This window comes from Argopecten irradians, chromosome 5 (assembly GCF_041381155.1).
Source record: "Argopecten irradians isolate NY chromosome 5, Ai_NY, whole genome shotgun sequence".
In the NCBI taxonomy this organism is placed as follows: Eukaryota; Metazoa; Mollusca; class Bivalvia; order Pectinida; family Pectinidae; genus Argopecten; species Argopecten irradians.
Genome location: NC_091138.1, coordinates 4958916 through 4972708, shown reverse-complemented (window position 1 = coordinate 4972708; position 13793 = coordinate 4958916). Strand labels below are relative to the sequence as shown.

Sequence of the window (13793 nt, the reverse complement as noted above, 5' to 3'; positions counted from 1 at the left end):
ATACAATGTCAGTAGTACGATTTCTGACTTGTGACGTATTCCATCATGTGATATATTTATTTACACTAGTAAGTATACACACATGCACACAAATTATTTACACTGGTAATTATACACACATGCACACAAATTATTTACACTGGTAATTATGCACACAAATTATTTACACTAGTAATTATACACGCATGCACGCAAATTATTTACACTAGTAATTATATAAGGATTAACTTGAATATATTTTTTATGTTATGGAGATATAACACAAAAATCTGAGTGTACTCTAAATAAACCGCGAAGCGGTTTATGATGAGAGTACACTCAGATTTTTGTGTTATATCTCCATAACATAAAAAATATATTCAAATTAATCCTTATAATTCAATTTACTAAAGATAATCTCTTCAATATTCAAAATTCATTTTGGGACTCTTTTGTCTATGAAATCATTACGCCGTCATCTCAGCCAATCAGAAGCAACGTTATAAACGGCGACGCCATTTTTTCCTTTATGGGCTGATAAAGTAAATTTTTAAGCCAATGAAAATGCTCGTAACAAGCAAAATTGAATTATACACACATGCACACAAATTATTTACACTAGTAATTATACACACATGCACACAAATTATTTACACTAGTAATTATACACACATGTACACAAATTATTTACACTAGTAATTATACACACATGCACACAAATTATTTACACTGGTAATTGTTGTTTTATTTGTTGGTTTTTCTTTGGGCCAAAGCACACTTGAGGAATCTTCATGTACTGGTATCCTAAATGCCTAATGGTGGAATATTCCGTTTGTTCCATTTTGCCAGAGGTCACCTTTTTAGGCCACAGTTGAAAATCGAATATAAAACAAGCCTTTTAGATAAGTAACGTTGTACGTGAAGTCCGTCACATAGGTCGGTAACAATGTTCTCATCAGTACTGATTGTGGTAGCTCTCTGCTGCGACTCCCTGGCAGCACCATTGGAGCCAGAGAGGGATGGCAGGCAGACGATTATTAATTCGTTACACACTATGGCTGGAAACGGGATGAACATGATGATGAATAGCGGAGTGAATATGATGAATGGTGGAATGAATATGATGAATGGTGGAATGAATATGATGAATGGTGGAATGAATGTGATGACCAGCTTCGCCAACGGGATGGGTAACGTCATGACGAATATGTTTGGTAATTTCTTTATCGTCGAAGTTCAACTTTCTATTACAAAGCGTGTTTTGAAGAAAACGGCCAATGTATTTTTATCAGAATTTTCTGTCTTTGTCCATTTAGGATATAGTCATTAGATTTGTTCCAGGTTACGTAAAGTAAAGGTATATTTTAATTTCACAAAGAGGTCAATAAGTTACACCCTCTTTGTAAAACGGTACCCTGAACAATCGACATTTTTGGACGTCAGACATAACTATTGCCAGCATTTTTTTTTTTTTTTTTTTGCCAAAACCCGATGTACCAATATTTTAGCATATGATAAGACCATCCTCCATTGTATACACACATCTGGACAGCGCCTTGGATATTTAGAACGGTAACGTAATATATCTCTCCGCTAAGATTCGTTTTCCGGTTGATGAGCATTTTTTTTCTTGTTTTTCATGAGCAATATTTTTCCTAGTAAAACTTGAATACCAAGTATTGTTCTTCTCCAAGATAAATTAGACCACATTTTTGATGAAACCGTTTATATCATTTTTATGCATGTTTATTATTGCTTTTAAGGTTTTCCGCCTAACGTGAACGGACCCCCAAATACCAACAGCAGTAAGTGGTTAGCAGACTAAGCCCACCGACATATATACACCTCAACAATAACCTTTCTAAAACCCTTCACATCTAGTGGACACACGGGCCTACATCTGCTCTACAATCTAAAGTTAGAGGTTTTCATTTTGGAACAAGGTGAACTGGCATGAATTACATCTGGTGTAGTTAGGCTTTGATCTTAGCGTTCGGTTCCACTTTACAGTTACAAGTTTACCTATGACAGGTATTATGCTATTGAACGGACGATTTTGATGCTCGGAAATAGGGTTCCCGTATTACACTGTAAAATATCAATTTTGCATCTGAGAAATATTCTTAAAATGCTGACTTAAAAATGTTACATGCCTTGGTACTCCTTGTTTGGTCCATCGTACAATCTCCTGCCAAACAACTTTTTTTTTTGCATTTGTTGGTATAGTATTGTAGGATTTGTGCAGTCAAAAATGATAATTTCAGTTTATGCCGGAAATGGCTTTATTAGCACGTATAGAAACCTCTCCGTGTCCCACGCGACCGGAATAACCTGTTAGCCGTCGATATCGAGGTCCAAAATTCTGACCGCCCGATTATGCATATTTTCTAGCTCTAAACCGTGTGACGTCATAATAGTCCGTGGCTTATAGCTGTACTATAACTGATGTGCTATCACTTACATCGACGGTCACAGGAAAAGCCGGTCAACTATTTTTTATGATTACTTTTGAGTGAAGTTAATCGTACAATAACTTTGGCTCGAATGTAAATAACTAAAAGAGTGAAATTCGATGTTTCAAATACTCTAATTTATGCTCTAATCAGTGGCGTAGCGCCCGTGCATGCTTGCATGCTCAAGCATGCAATAAATAATCTGACTTACATTTTTGTACAGTCAGAACAAACACAACATATAAATTACGTATAAATACATATGATACATGTATGTCCAACTGTATGCCTAACATAACTTTGTGCACATTTGACAGACTTGAAGATTGGCCATTCTGGAAAATTATTAGAATAGTCTATATATTTCCGGTTACCACGTGCATTAAGTTGTTAAATTTGATTGTTTGAATCTTGTCGACGACAATATTAGACTTCTTCACCAAATTCCCTCAAGCAAATGTGGATTTTGAATCGGGAAACACTTACGAATACCAAAATAAACAACATTGCATGAAAAGTGAGAAATATTCTAAAAACATATAACTATATTTAAATGATAGCAAATCAACTGAAATAGCAATTGCAATATGTTCTTGGCCAAAGTGAATTTTTCAACTTTAGTTCACTTCCCGCCCCGTTAAAACGCGTGTTAATCCATGATTTTCGGTGTCTACTCACGAAATAGTTGACTTTTATTTTTGTAGAACATGAACAGATTGTTGATTAAGAAAAAAAATTGTTATTGTAATTGTTAGAAATAGCACAGACTATGTAGAAAAATAGGTCATAAATACTATGTTTAATTTTTTTATTGAGGTGGTCGAGGACTGGTCCCTTCTTACGCAATTACGTAAACTTAATATCAATTTTGTTTAAAATATTCGCTATAAGTTTTTCATCAGTTGAAATAACACAAAATTCTCCCATTGCTTACTATTTTAATTTTTACAGACAAAAATCCGTTGTTTTTTTGTTCGAGCATTTGTCAGGGGAGTCTAGTATAGTACTATTTATATGTATATAAAAAAAATCACCACAGTTCTGATTTTGTGTATAGTTTTGAATGGTTATCAACTAAATATCGTTACCTCCATTTAACCATTGGTATATACGTTAATAGTTACCAAAGAAGTAAAATGGTTACTACGTTGTAACAATTTCCCGTCAGCTTTTGGGGGGCTTCGCCCCCCATACCCCCTACCGGGGCTTCGCCCCTGGACCCAGAGCAGGGGGCTGTCGCACCCTGCACCCCCAGGCATGCAGACCTATCCAGACCTAGCTACGCCACTGCTAATAGCAGGTATCTTCGTGTAATTATGAAAGAAAATCCACACAGAAATAAAAGTTTCGGATTTTTTTTTGTCGAGGAGTTCAGCAACGAAAAAGCTTTAATAAGATAATATTTCCCTGTAGTCTGTATCTTTGATACATTGTGAATTACAAAGTTTGTGACTGTAAAATGAAATCTTACGTAACAAGTAAAGAAATCCTTGATTAAAGCATCGAGGATATGATGCTTGACGTACGTACACACTGATGATTGATCATTACAAACATTGAGTTGTGTGTTTCTAACCGAATAAATTGAGATACATTTATTACAATACCGTAAAACGTTTTAACATATGATAGAAAGAATTTATTTTTGATATTGTAAAAGATCTAAATATTGAGATATTAAGCAAAACAAACTATTTTTTTTTCAGACCGTGCGGTCGCTTTCAATTTTTAATCGATATACGAGTAGATACTTCGATATAGATATATAATTAGCCATGCCTTTGGTTTGATGGTTATGTAATACCTGGACCAGGATGTTGTTTACCTGTATACAACGCCATTCATCGAACTCTCCTGTAACTACTTGGCCACGGGCAATTTGCTATTCGGTGGACTATATCCGGTATTTGCTATTGTCTTACTGTCAATCAGGTTATGACATCCGTTAATTGGATTGTGTTTGAATTATGGAAACCTCGTACATCTATGCTCTAGATTTTTTTATTGTCACCTACATTTTTAAAATGAAGATGTAAAAGCAAATGGAAATAAAATATCCCTGATCATACCTATATATATTACATATTATATATATATGTTGTACACAGTTAAAACAATAATGGAAGTTGACTTATTCAGAAACAAAAATGGTTCTAAGAACTATTTCAACTAAAGATTTAACCTTAATTACGGAATTGTGGCATATAGCAATCTCCCGTAAAAATTGTGAAAATTCTAAGCATGTATTTTCACCGTTTCGAATCTACATGTATAGGCATACAAGAAGGGTTACAGCATTGCCACACTAAATATACCTGTTTAAATATCACTATAAGTATATTTTTGAAAAGGTACAAGATATTATATCTATTTATAATTCCCGTATACAAGTAATTTTTCATTTGAACACTATATGTATACTTTTTGGATTATACGATAAATGTTCATCTCGGTATGATATACAAAAGGATCGACAATGACTATACTATTTTAAGGATTTTGAAATAATGAATTTAAATCTACACTTATACTGTAATTTAGAAACATATATCAGAAATATCATTGATGTATTTCTGCTTTTTAGTAAACGTTATGGATAAAGTTTCAAAGGCAACAATATAGATATACATAGTATTTTCGGTATAAGTTCGGTACTGTTACTCCAATATCACATAACTGATAACCGTCCACATTTTATTTTTACTCAAAAATTGTGCCGTGTTTGCATCGTTATGGCAGAAGTTTGAAATAAAAACACGGATTCTAGATATATTCATGCTAAATTTTGGAATTTTACTCGTAAAAAGATAGTGTTACATTATACTGTTCTTTTATTACACAGAAATTTACATAATATGCTATCTAAATCTCAGTCCATACTGATCCGAACATCACTTTGATATCGCTATCAAATTGGACTGATTATCAAATATAAAATTAGATATATGCTTGTTTGAATGTTTGAAATGGAATGTTTTGAAACTGAAAATATCTACATCATAAAGCTAGAACAACCGTTTATTCGAAAAACTCAAATTGTTTATCTAACGTACATATACGTGTATGTGTTGTATAGATGTATAGTAATAGCTGGGCTAATTACCTTGTGTAGCCGCGGACTACTGTGACATGACAAGACCACGTGACCGCCTAGCTCATTATCTCTGAACCGTAGTCGACACTACACGTAAATCACGACCAAAACCAACCGATAGCGCTAAAAGCTAGGCGATTCGTTGGGTGGGACTTAATTTTTCGTTCATCCAAAGCAATATCCTGACGTATTAAAAAAAATTTGGCTGCACAAATCCTTTAAAGGGCCACTACCTTTCCGAAACGGCTTTTAATTTTTGAAATAGGAATGTAAAACGAGATCAATAATTTTGTAGAGTCGCAGGATTTATTAACTATACGTTTACTAGCACACTTATCATCACCTTCAGAACTGTTTAATTAGAATAAATAAAATGTTAATTTTCATAACGCGGGTCGTTTTATGTTTCCCGCCGTCGTCTTAAATGCCGCGCGGTAGTTAACTATCACTGCGCTAGACGGCAAAACAGCGAAATGAATCTCCACTGTTATCGTACATTAGACAGGAAATCTTGCATATGTTTGGTGTTGTAACCTCATTTTAAGCCATCGATATATATTTTCTTTTGTTATTAATGTTTTTAAGAAACCTTTAAATTTTGCTCCGGAAAGGTAGTGGGCCTTTAAGAGTTCACGTTGTAGTTCACGTGAATGGTTGCCAGGCACTGGTCGTTGGTATTTCTTACGGTACTACTACGGAATCATTTCTTTTAGTGAACTAAGATCTTATACTGTTCTTTTATTACACAGAAATTTACATAATATGCTATCTAAATCTCAGTCCATACTGATCCGAACATCACTTTGATATCGCTATCAAATTGGACTGATTATCAAATATAAAATTAGATATATGCTTGTTTGAATGTTTGAAATGGAATGTTTTGAAACTGAAAATATCTACATCATAAAGCTAGAACAACCGTTTATTCGAAAAACTCAAATTGTTTATCTAACGTACATATACGTGTATGTGTTGTATAGATGTATAGTAATAGCTGGGCTAATTACCTTGTGTAGCCGCGGACTACTGTGACATGACAAGACCACGTGTGACCGCCTAGCTCATTATCTCTGAACCGTAGTCGACACTACACGTAAATCACGACCAAAACCAACCGATAGCGCTAAAAGCTAGGCGATTCGTTGGGTGGGACTTAATTTTTCGTTCATCCAAAGCAATATCCTGACGTATTAAAAAAAAATTTGGCTGCACAAATCCTTTAAAGGGCCACTACCTTTCCGAAACGGCTTTTAATTTTTGAAATAGGAATGTAAAACGAGATCAATAATTTTGTAGAGTCGCAGGATTTATTAACTATACGTTTACTAGCACACTTATCATCACCTTCAGAACTGTTTAATTAGAATAAATAAAATGTTAATTTTCATAACGCGGGTCGTTTTATGTTTCCCGCCGTCGTCTTAAATGCCGCGCGGTAGTTAACTATCACTGCGCTAGACGGCAAAACAGCGAAATGAATCTCCACTGTTATCGTACATTAGACAGGAAATCTTGCATATGTTTGGTGTTGTAACCTCATTTTAAGCCATCGATATATATTTTCTTTTGTTATTAATGTTTTTAAGAAACCTTTAAATTTTGCTCCGGAAAGGTAGTGGGCCTTTAAGAGTTCACGTTGTAGTTCACGTGAATGGTTGCCAGGCACTGGTCGTTGGTATTTCTTACGGTACTACGGAATCATTTCTTTTAGTGAAGGTCGACTCCCTATGATAATAGTTCAGGAGGCTATACCTTCTTTTGAGGGAAAACAATACAACGACTACTATTACAATTTACGGTGCGATCACAGCTACAATCAGAGTCGAATTACACCATGTAATTCATGCTATTCCACCATGTGAAAGGGGTCAGAGAATTAGTTACAAATAAATGAGCATAGTCTACAAACACGAAGTTCTACTGGTATTGTCGTTTATGGCAACTCACCAAGATTCAATAATATGTGAAGCTTAATGATGGGATATTACGATCGTAGTAGCCATACATAATATAGTGCATTACACTTAAAGAAATTAGTTCCGCAATTTCGAAACTTAAATCTAGCAAATCTACTGGTCTTGACAAGATATCAAATGAGATGTTGAAGTATGGCCAAGGTCAGTTGCTACCTTTAACGCTTGTCTTTCAACGGGTTTTTTATCCACGATCTTGGTGTGAGGGCTACATAACGCCCATTTATAAATCAAACGATACCACCGACCCCAATAGTTATAGAGGGATCAACAGGGACCTGGCACGAACATTTTTAACCAATGATATACATATATATATAATATCTATAATATATATATATATATATATATATATATATAATGTTAGTTTTAAAAAATCGTGCCAGGTACCTGTGGAGGGATCACCATTACTAGTTCCCTAGGAAAATGATTCAATAGCATTCTAAACAACAGAATCGACAACTTTCTACAAGAAAACAACGCTATTAATCCCTGCCTAATAGGGTTCACAAAAAAGGCTAGGACAACTGACCATATGTTCATACTTAAGACCATTATCGATAAATACATGTACTGTAAAGTCAGCAAGCAATACAATGTTTTGTTGATTTTCGCAAATCATTTGACAGCGTTATACATAGTGGACTTAAATTAAAGCTACTGAACCTCGGTCTCAGTAACAACTTCTACACTCTAATTAAAAAGATGTAGTTGGCAACATTTTAACCGACTCCTTCTCTTAAAAACTAGGTGTCCGACAGGGAGATAATTTGAGTCCCAACCTGTTCAAAATATTTCTAAATGATCTAAAGCCCGGAAAGCATACTTCAAACTCCGTAAAGACTTCTTATCATTTAATCCTTCAGTAAAAACAAGTCTGAATGTGTTCGACCATACAATCAATCCGATTTTGCTATACGGTTCTGAAATTTGGGGCTGTTTTGATACGAATGCACCAAAATTTAAAAGAAAATCGCCCACTCTAGATGATGTCTACAACAATTGGGAAAGCGAGCTTCTGCATTTAAAACTTTGCAAATTTATCCTTGGTGTACACAAAAAGAAGTACGAACTTCGCTGTACGATCGGAACTTGAACGCTTTCCGATCCATTTTAAATAATCAAGAGGATATGCATGTACTGGTATCATCTTGAACATACAACGCACCGATTTCCCCTGCTGCACGAGGCGGTATTATGCTCTAAATTATGATGTGAAAACGGTAAACTTTCATGGCTCAGTTGTATCAATTCTATCTTTTCAATGACTAACACAAAAAAGAGCATAATCAATAAATCTGAATATCAATTCAAACTCATTTTTATTAAAAGTCTTCGTGAACATTATATTAAAATGTGCCACACAACACGCGGTACGTTGAAGGATGGCAAGCTCTCAACTTATTGTCATTTAAAAAGTAACTTTGGTACAGAACAGTATTTCTCATCTCTATCCAATTTCAATTCGAGATGATCTCTCATTTCGCATTTCCGCACAAAGGTCCACAATATTTCGTAATCCCCCCCCCCCCTTCGCGCGCCACAGGAGATACTTGATTTTTTCATATATCATTACATATAATCCTTGTACACATCAGTTGTATATATAGAAAGTGGCATCGCTAACAGGAAATTAATGAATACGCAAATTAGCCTGGGATTTTGGGGGGTCCGCGGTATCCCCTGGAAAAATATTACGATTTAGAATTTTGATGATTTTGCATGCGCCGAAGGCGCGAGATTTTGGTTTTTTTTTTGAGGGGGGGGGGGTGCGGAGGTCTACCCCCGGGAATAAAATGTACGATTTTGAATGGGAGAGATGAGTTTTACGATGCATTTTGTTGAATTTGCGAGGGCCGCAGGCACGTGATTTTGGTGTTTTTTTGGGGGGGGGGGGGGGGGGGGGGGGTCCGGGGGTCTCCCCCGGAAAAAAATTACGATTTAGAATTTGACGATGTATTTTGATGAATTTGCGAGCGTTTAAGGCGCAATTTTTTGTTGTATGGTGGTCCGTGGATCTCCCCCGAGAAAAATATATTACGATTTTGAATGGCCGAGATTAGTTTTATAATGTATTTTGATGATTTTAAAGCGTTCTTAACACAGTAAATTTTCCATTTAAAGTTACCTGCATTTAGAAATGATAATTGTGAGTGTTCTCATACCATTATGCAACTGAACATACCGGATTCACACCATCGGCACATCGTTGTGTAACTCAAAATAATAACGAATTGATTGTCTTGCTAAGACATATAAACAAATTAATATTTTAAGAAGCATTTTTTGAAATAGTATAATCCCTTGATGGACATTTTTAGTCTAGTTCGTGTGTATTAATTTTTCATTATCAAAGTATGAATATTACGTGCTTGAACGTTTAAGGAAACGCGCCGCGCAGCGGAAAATTTTCTAAAATGAAGTACAAAAATGAAAAGGAGGACCCTTTTTACATTCAAATGTGCATTTTTAGAACATTTCACTGGGCGAAAATGGGGGGGGGGGGGGGGGGGGGGGGGGGGGGGACATGTTTGCCCCCCCCCCCCGCCCCCCCGCTTCCTGCGCCCCTGCTTAACCAATTTATATGGCTCTTGAGCACCGAAAACATGAGGATCCTCGTGCCTCTGATTTTATTTCACAGAACCTTCCTCGGTAATTATATAACTCAATTTCCCACTGAAACAACACAGCCACTTCTCGTTGTCGCTGACAGTTAGGAATCTTACTATCAAATTGTATACATTTTAACTACATGTATCTATCTACTGTTGGTTGTATATCTACTATTATATAACCTTTAATCTAGTTATGAATCTCTAGTCATAAGTGCGATGTCTACTTTATGTAATCATAAATGTTTTGTATGTAAATGTCCCGTGCGGGACCTTGATTGGTTTAATAAACATTGTCTATTGTCTAGTTTATCCGTACATCATAGCATTCATTTTTATGTAGGCCAAAAAATATATGTCTGTTTAGATTTACTCGGTCGACGCTAATTTTTGACCCCCGACCCTATTTTTTCCACATTCTTACGAAAAAAAATAATAAAAGTTGGGATTTTGATCTCAGACTCCGGTTCCGACCATTATTTTAGAGCGAAAGACACTTAAAAAAATCCCGACCTTCCGAACTATTTTTTTGCAAATGTAACCCTAAACAGACATACATCTTTTTTTTTTTGCCTTACCATAAAAAGTGTAAATTACTCCTGTGGTTCAACTCGGAACCTATGTCAAAATTTACTTATACTTTTATGCTTTTCTTTGTGAAACAGACACGAACTGGGCGAATGTATTCATTGGTGGTCACCAACAAATGACTGCCAAACCCACTCAGGCACCATCGACTGTCGCACCGACTACCGTCACCATGGCAACCAAACACTGGATAGCTTTTGGCAAAAAGTAACTCAGCTTCAACAACCAGAAAATGGGATTCGTGTTGACTCATTCGGTCTGGAGTAAAATAGTGCTGCAATTGATTTATTGTGCTTGTTTTTTTCAAATACATGTGCATGCCAATATTCCACTCACACGAAAAGACATGCGTTGCCCCTCTAAAAAAATGCATCTTTGTCACGAAGCTGATTGCACGATTGAAGAGTGATCGAAAATAAATTCAGTGAATATGAAAATAATAAGAATTGTACCGGTAAGGTTTTAACCCTTGTCGTATTCCTCTGAAATGTATTGTTGTCCGAGGTCCACAAATGATCTTAGAGTAATAGGTTTAGTTCTCCCTTTTCGATCAGTCGGAAAATATTCCAAGCTATTAATATTTTCGCGACTATTTTTGTAGTCCCTAACAGTGCCATCCCTGTGACAAGATGTGTAGTCCCTGACAGTGATGTGAGGTGGTTTTTCAAATGTGAGGTATTAAATTTCGAGAATTTTGGTAAATCCTCAATTTCGGTAAATCATCAATTTTCGCGAAAACTCCGCGAATATTAGCGCAGTATATAGTAAGTTGTCCACAAGGTTCGAGAATCAGAAGGTATATTGTTTTTCTGTCAATAGTTCATAATCATTGATGGTTCATTTTCGTCAGTCAGGTGGTTCATTGTACTGTCAATCAGGTGGTTCATTGTACTGTCAATCAGGTGGTTCATTGTTCTGTCAATCAGGAAGTTCATTGTACTGTCAATCAGGTGGTACATTGTACTGTCAATCAGGTGGTTCATTGTACTGTCAATCAGGTGGTTCATTGTACTGTCAATCATGTGGTACATTGTTCTGTCAATCACGTGGTTCATTGTACTGTCAGACAGATGGTTCATAGTTGTGTCAATCAGGTGGTTCATTGTACTGTCAATCAGGTGGTTCATTGTACTGTCAATCAGGTGGTTCATTGTACTGTCAGACAGATGGTTCATTGTACTGTCAGACAGATGGTTCATAGTTGTGTCAATCAGGTGGTTCATTGTACTGTCAATCAGGTGGTTCATTGTTCTGTCAATCAAGTGGTTCATTGTTCTAACAATCAGGTGGTTCATTGTTCTGTCAATCACGTGGTTCATTGTACTGTCAATCAGGTGGTACATTGTTCTGTCAATCAGGTGGTTCATTGTACTGTCAATCAAGTGGTTCATTGTTCTGTCAATCAGGTGGTTCATAGTTCTGTCAATCAGGTGGTTCATTGTACTGTCAAACATGTGGTTCATTGTTCTAACAATCAGGTGGTTCATTGTTTTTACAATCAAATGGTTCATTGTTTAAACAATCAGGTGGTCCATTGTTCTGTCAATCAGGTGGTTTATTGTACTGTCAATCATGTGGTTCATTGTTCTAACAATCAGGTGGTTCATTGTACTGTCAATCATGTGGTTCATTGTACTGTCAATCATGTGGTTCATTTTTCTAACAATCAGGTGGTTGATTGTTCTTACAATCAGGTGGTTCATTGTTTTTACAATCAGGTGGTTCATTGTTTTTACAATCAGGTGGTTCATAGTTGTGTCAATCAGGTGGTTCATAGTTGTGTCAATCAGGTGGTTGATTGTTCTGCCAATCAGGGTAATAGGTTTAGTTCTCCCTTTTCGATCAGTCGGAAAATATTCCAAGCTATTAATATTTTCGCGACTATTTTTGTAGTCCCTAACAGTGCCATCCCTGTGACAAGATGTGTAGTCCCTGACAGTGATGTGAGGTGGTTTTTCAAATGTGAGGTATTAAATTTCGAGAATTTTGGTAAATCCTCAATTTCGGTAAATCATCAATTTTCGCGAAAACTCTGCGAATATTAGCGCAGTATATAGTAAGTTGTCCACAAGGTTCGAGAATCAGAAGGTATATTGTTTTTCTGTCAATAGTTCATAATCATTGATGGTTCATTTTCGTCAGTCAGGTGGTTCATTGTACTGTCAATCAGGTGGTTCATTGTACTGTCAATCAGGTGGTTCATTGTTCTGTCAATCAGGAAGTTCATTGTACTGTCAATCAGGTGGTACATTGTACTGTCAATCAGGTGGTTCATTGTACTGTCAATCAGGTGGTTCATTGTACTGTCAATCATGTGGTACATTGTTCTGTCAATCACGTGGTTCATTGTACTGTCAGACAGATGGTTCATAGTTGTGTCAATCAGGTGGTTCATTGTACTGTCAATCAGGTGGTTCATTGTACTGTCAATCAGGTGGTTCATTGTACTGTCAGACAGATGGTTCATTGTACTGTCAGACAGATGGTTCATAGTTGTGTCAATCAGGTGGTTCATTGTACTGTCAATCAGGTGGTTCATTGTTCTGTCAATCAAGTGGTTCATTGTTCTAACAATCAGGTGGTTCATTGTTCTGTCAATCACGTGGTTCATTGTACTGTCAATCAGGTGGTACATTGTTCTGTCAATCAGGTGGTTCATTGTACTGTCAATCAAGTGGTTCATTGTTCTGTCAATCAGGTGGTTCATAGTTCTGTCAATCAGGTGGTTCATTGTACTGTCAAACATGTGGTTCATTGTTCTAACAATCAGGTGGTTCATTGTTTTTACAATCAAATGGTTCATTGTTTAAACAATCAGGTGGTCCATTGTTCTGTCAATCAGGTGGTTTATTGTACTGTCAATCATGTGGTTCATTGTTCTAACAATCAGGTGGTTCATTGTACTGTCAATCATGTGGTTCATTGTACTGTCAATCATGTGGTTCATTTTTCTAACAATCAGGTGGTTGATTGTTCTTACAATCAGGTGGTTCATTGTTTTTACAATCAGGTGGTTCATTGTTTTTACAATCAGGTGGTTCATTGTTTTTACAATCAGGTGGTTCATAGTTGTGTCAATCAGGTGGTTCAT

At 36.2% G+C, this 13793-nt stretch overlaps 3 protein-coding genes across 3 annotated transcripts; 1 reads left to right on the top strand and 2 right to left on the bottom strand.

Annotated features, from left to right (window-relative positions):
• Positions 1-891: 891 nt before the first annotated feature.
• On the top strand, positions 892-10986 carry LOC138322703 (uncharacterized). Its single transcript, XM_069266743.1, has 3 exons — positions 892-1193; positions 1743-1784; positions 10780-10986. The coding sequence occupies exons 1-3, from the start codon at positions 926-928 to the stop codon at positions 10911-10913; spliced, it is 444 nt and encodes a 147-aa protein (XP_069122844.1). The 5' UTR covers positions 892-925; the 3' UTR covers positions 10914-10986.
• A 528-nt stretch (positions 10987-11514) lies between these two features.
• On the bottom strand, positions 11515-12165 carry LOC138324221 (uncharacterized). Its single transcript, XM_069269301.1, has one exon. The coding sequence runs from the start codon at positions 12163-12165 to the stop codon at positions 11515-11517; it is 651 nt and encodes a 216-aa protein (XP_069125402.1).
• Positions 12166-12806: 641 nt separating this feature from the next.
• On the bottom strand, positions 12807-13457 carry LOC138324220 (uncharacterized). The gene has a single exon (XM_069269300.1). It carries the CDS (start codon positions 13455-13457, stop codon positions 12807-12809), a length of 651 nt encoding a protein of 216 aa, XP_069125401.1.
• Positions 13458-13793: the final 336 nt, after the last annotated feature.

Coding starts and splice junctions, on each gene's coding strand:
- LOC138324221 (XM_069269301.1), bottom strand. CDS start 12,165: ATGAACCACATGTTTGACAGTACAATGAACCACCTGATTGACAGAACT.
- LOC138322703 (XM_069266743.1), top strand. CDS start 926: ATGTTCTCATCAGTACTGATTGTGGTAGCTCTCTGCTGCGACTCCCTG. Junction 1,194..1,742: donor CGTCATGACGAATATGTTTG/GTAATTTCTTTA, acceptor ATTGCTTTTAAG/GTTTTCCGCCTAACGTGAAC. Junction 1,785..10,779: donor ACCCCCAAATACCAACAGCA/GTAAGTGGTTAG, acceptor TTTGTGAAACAG/ACACGAACTGGGCGAATGTA.
- LOC138324220 (XM_069269300.1), bottom strand. CDS start 13,457: ATGAACCACATGTTTGACAGTACAATGAACCACCTGATTGACAGAACT.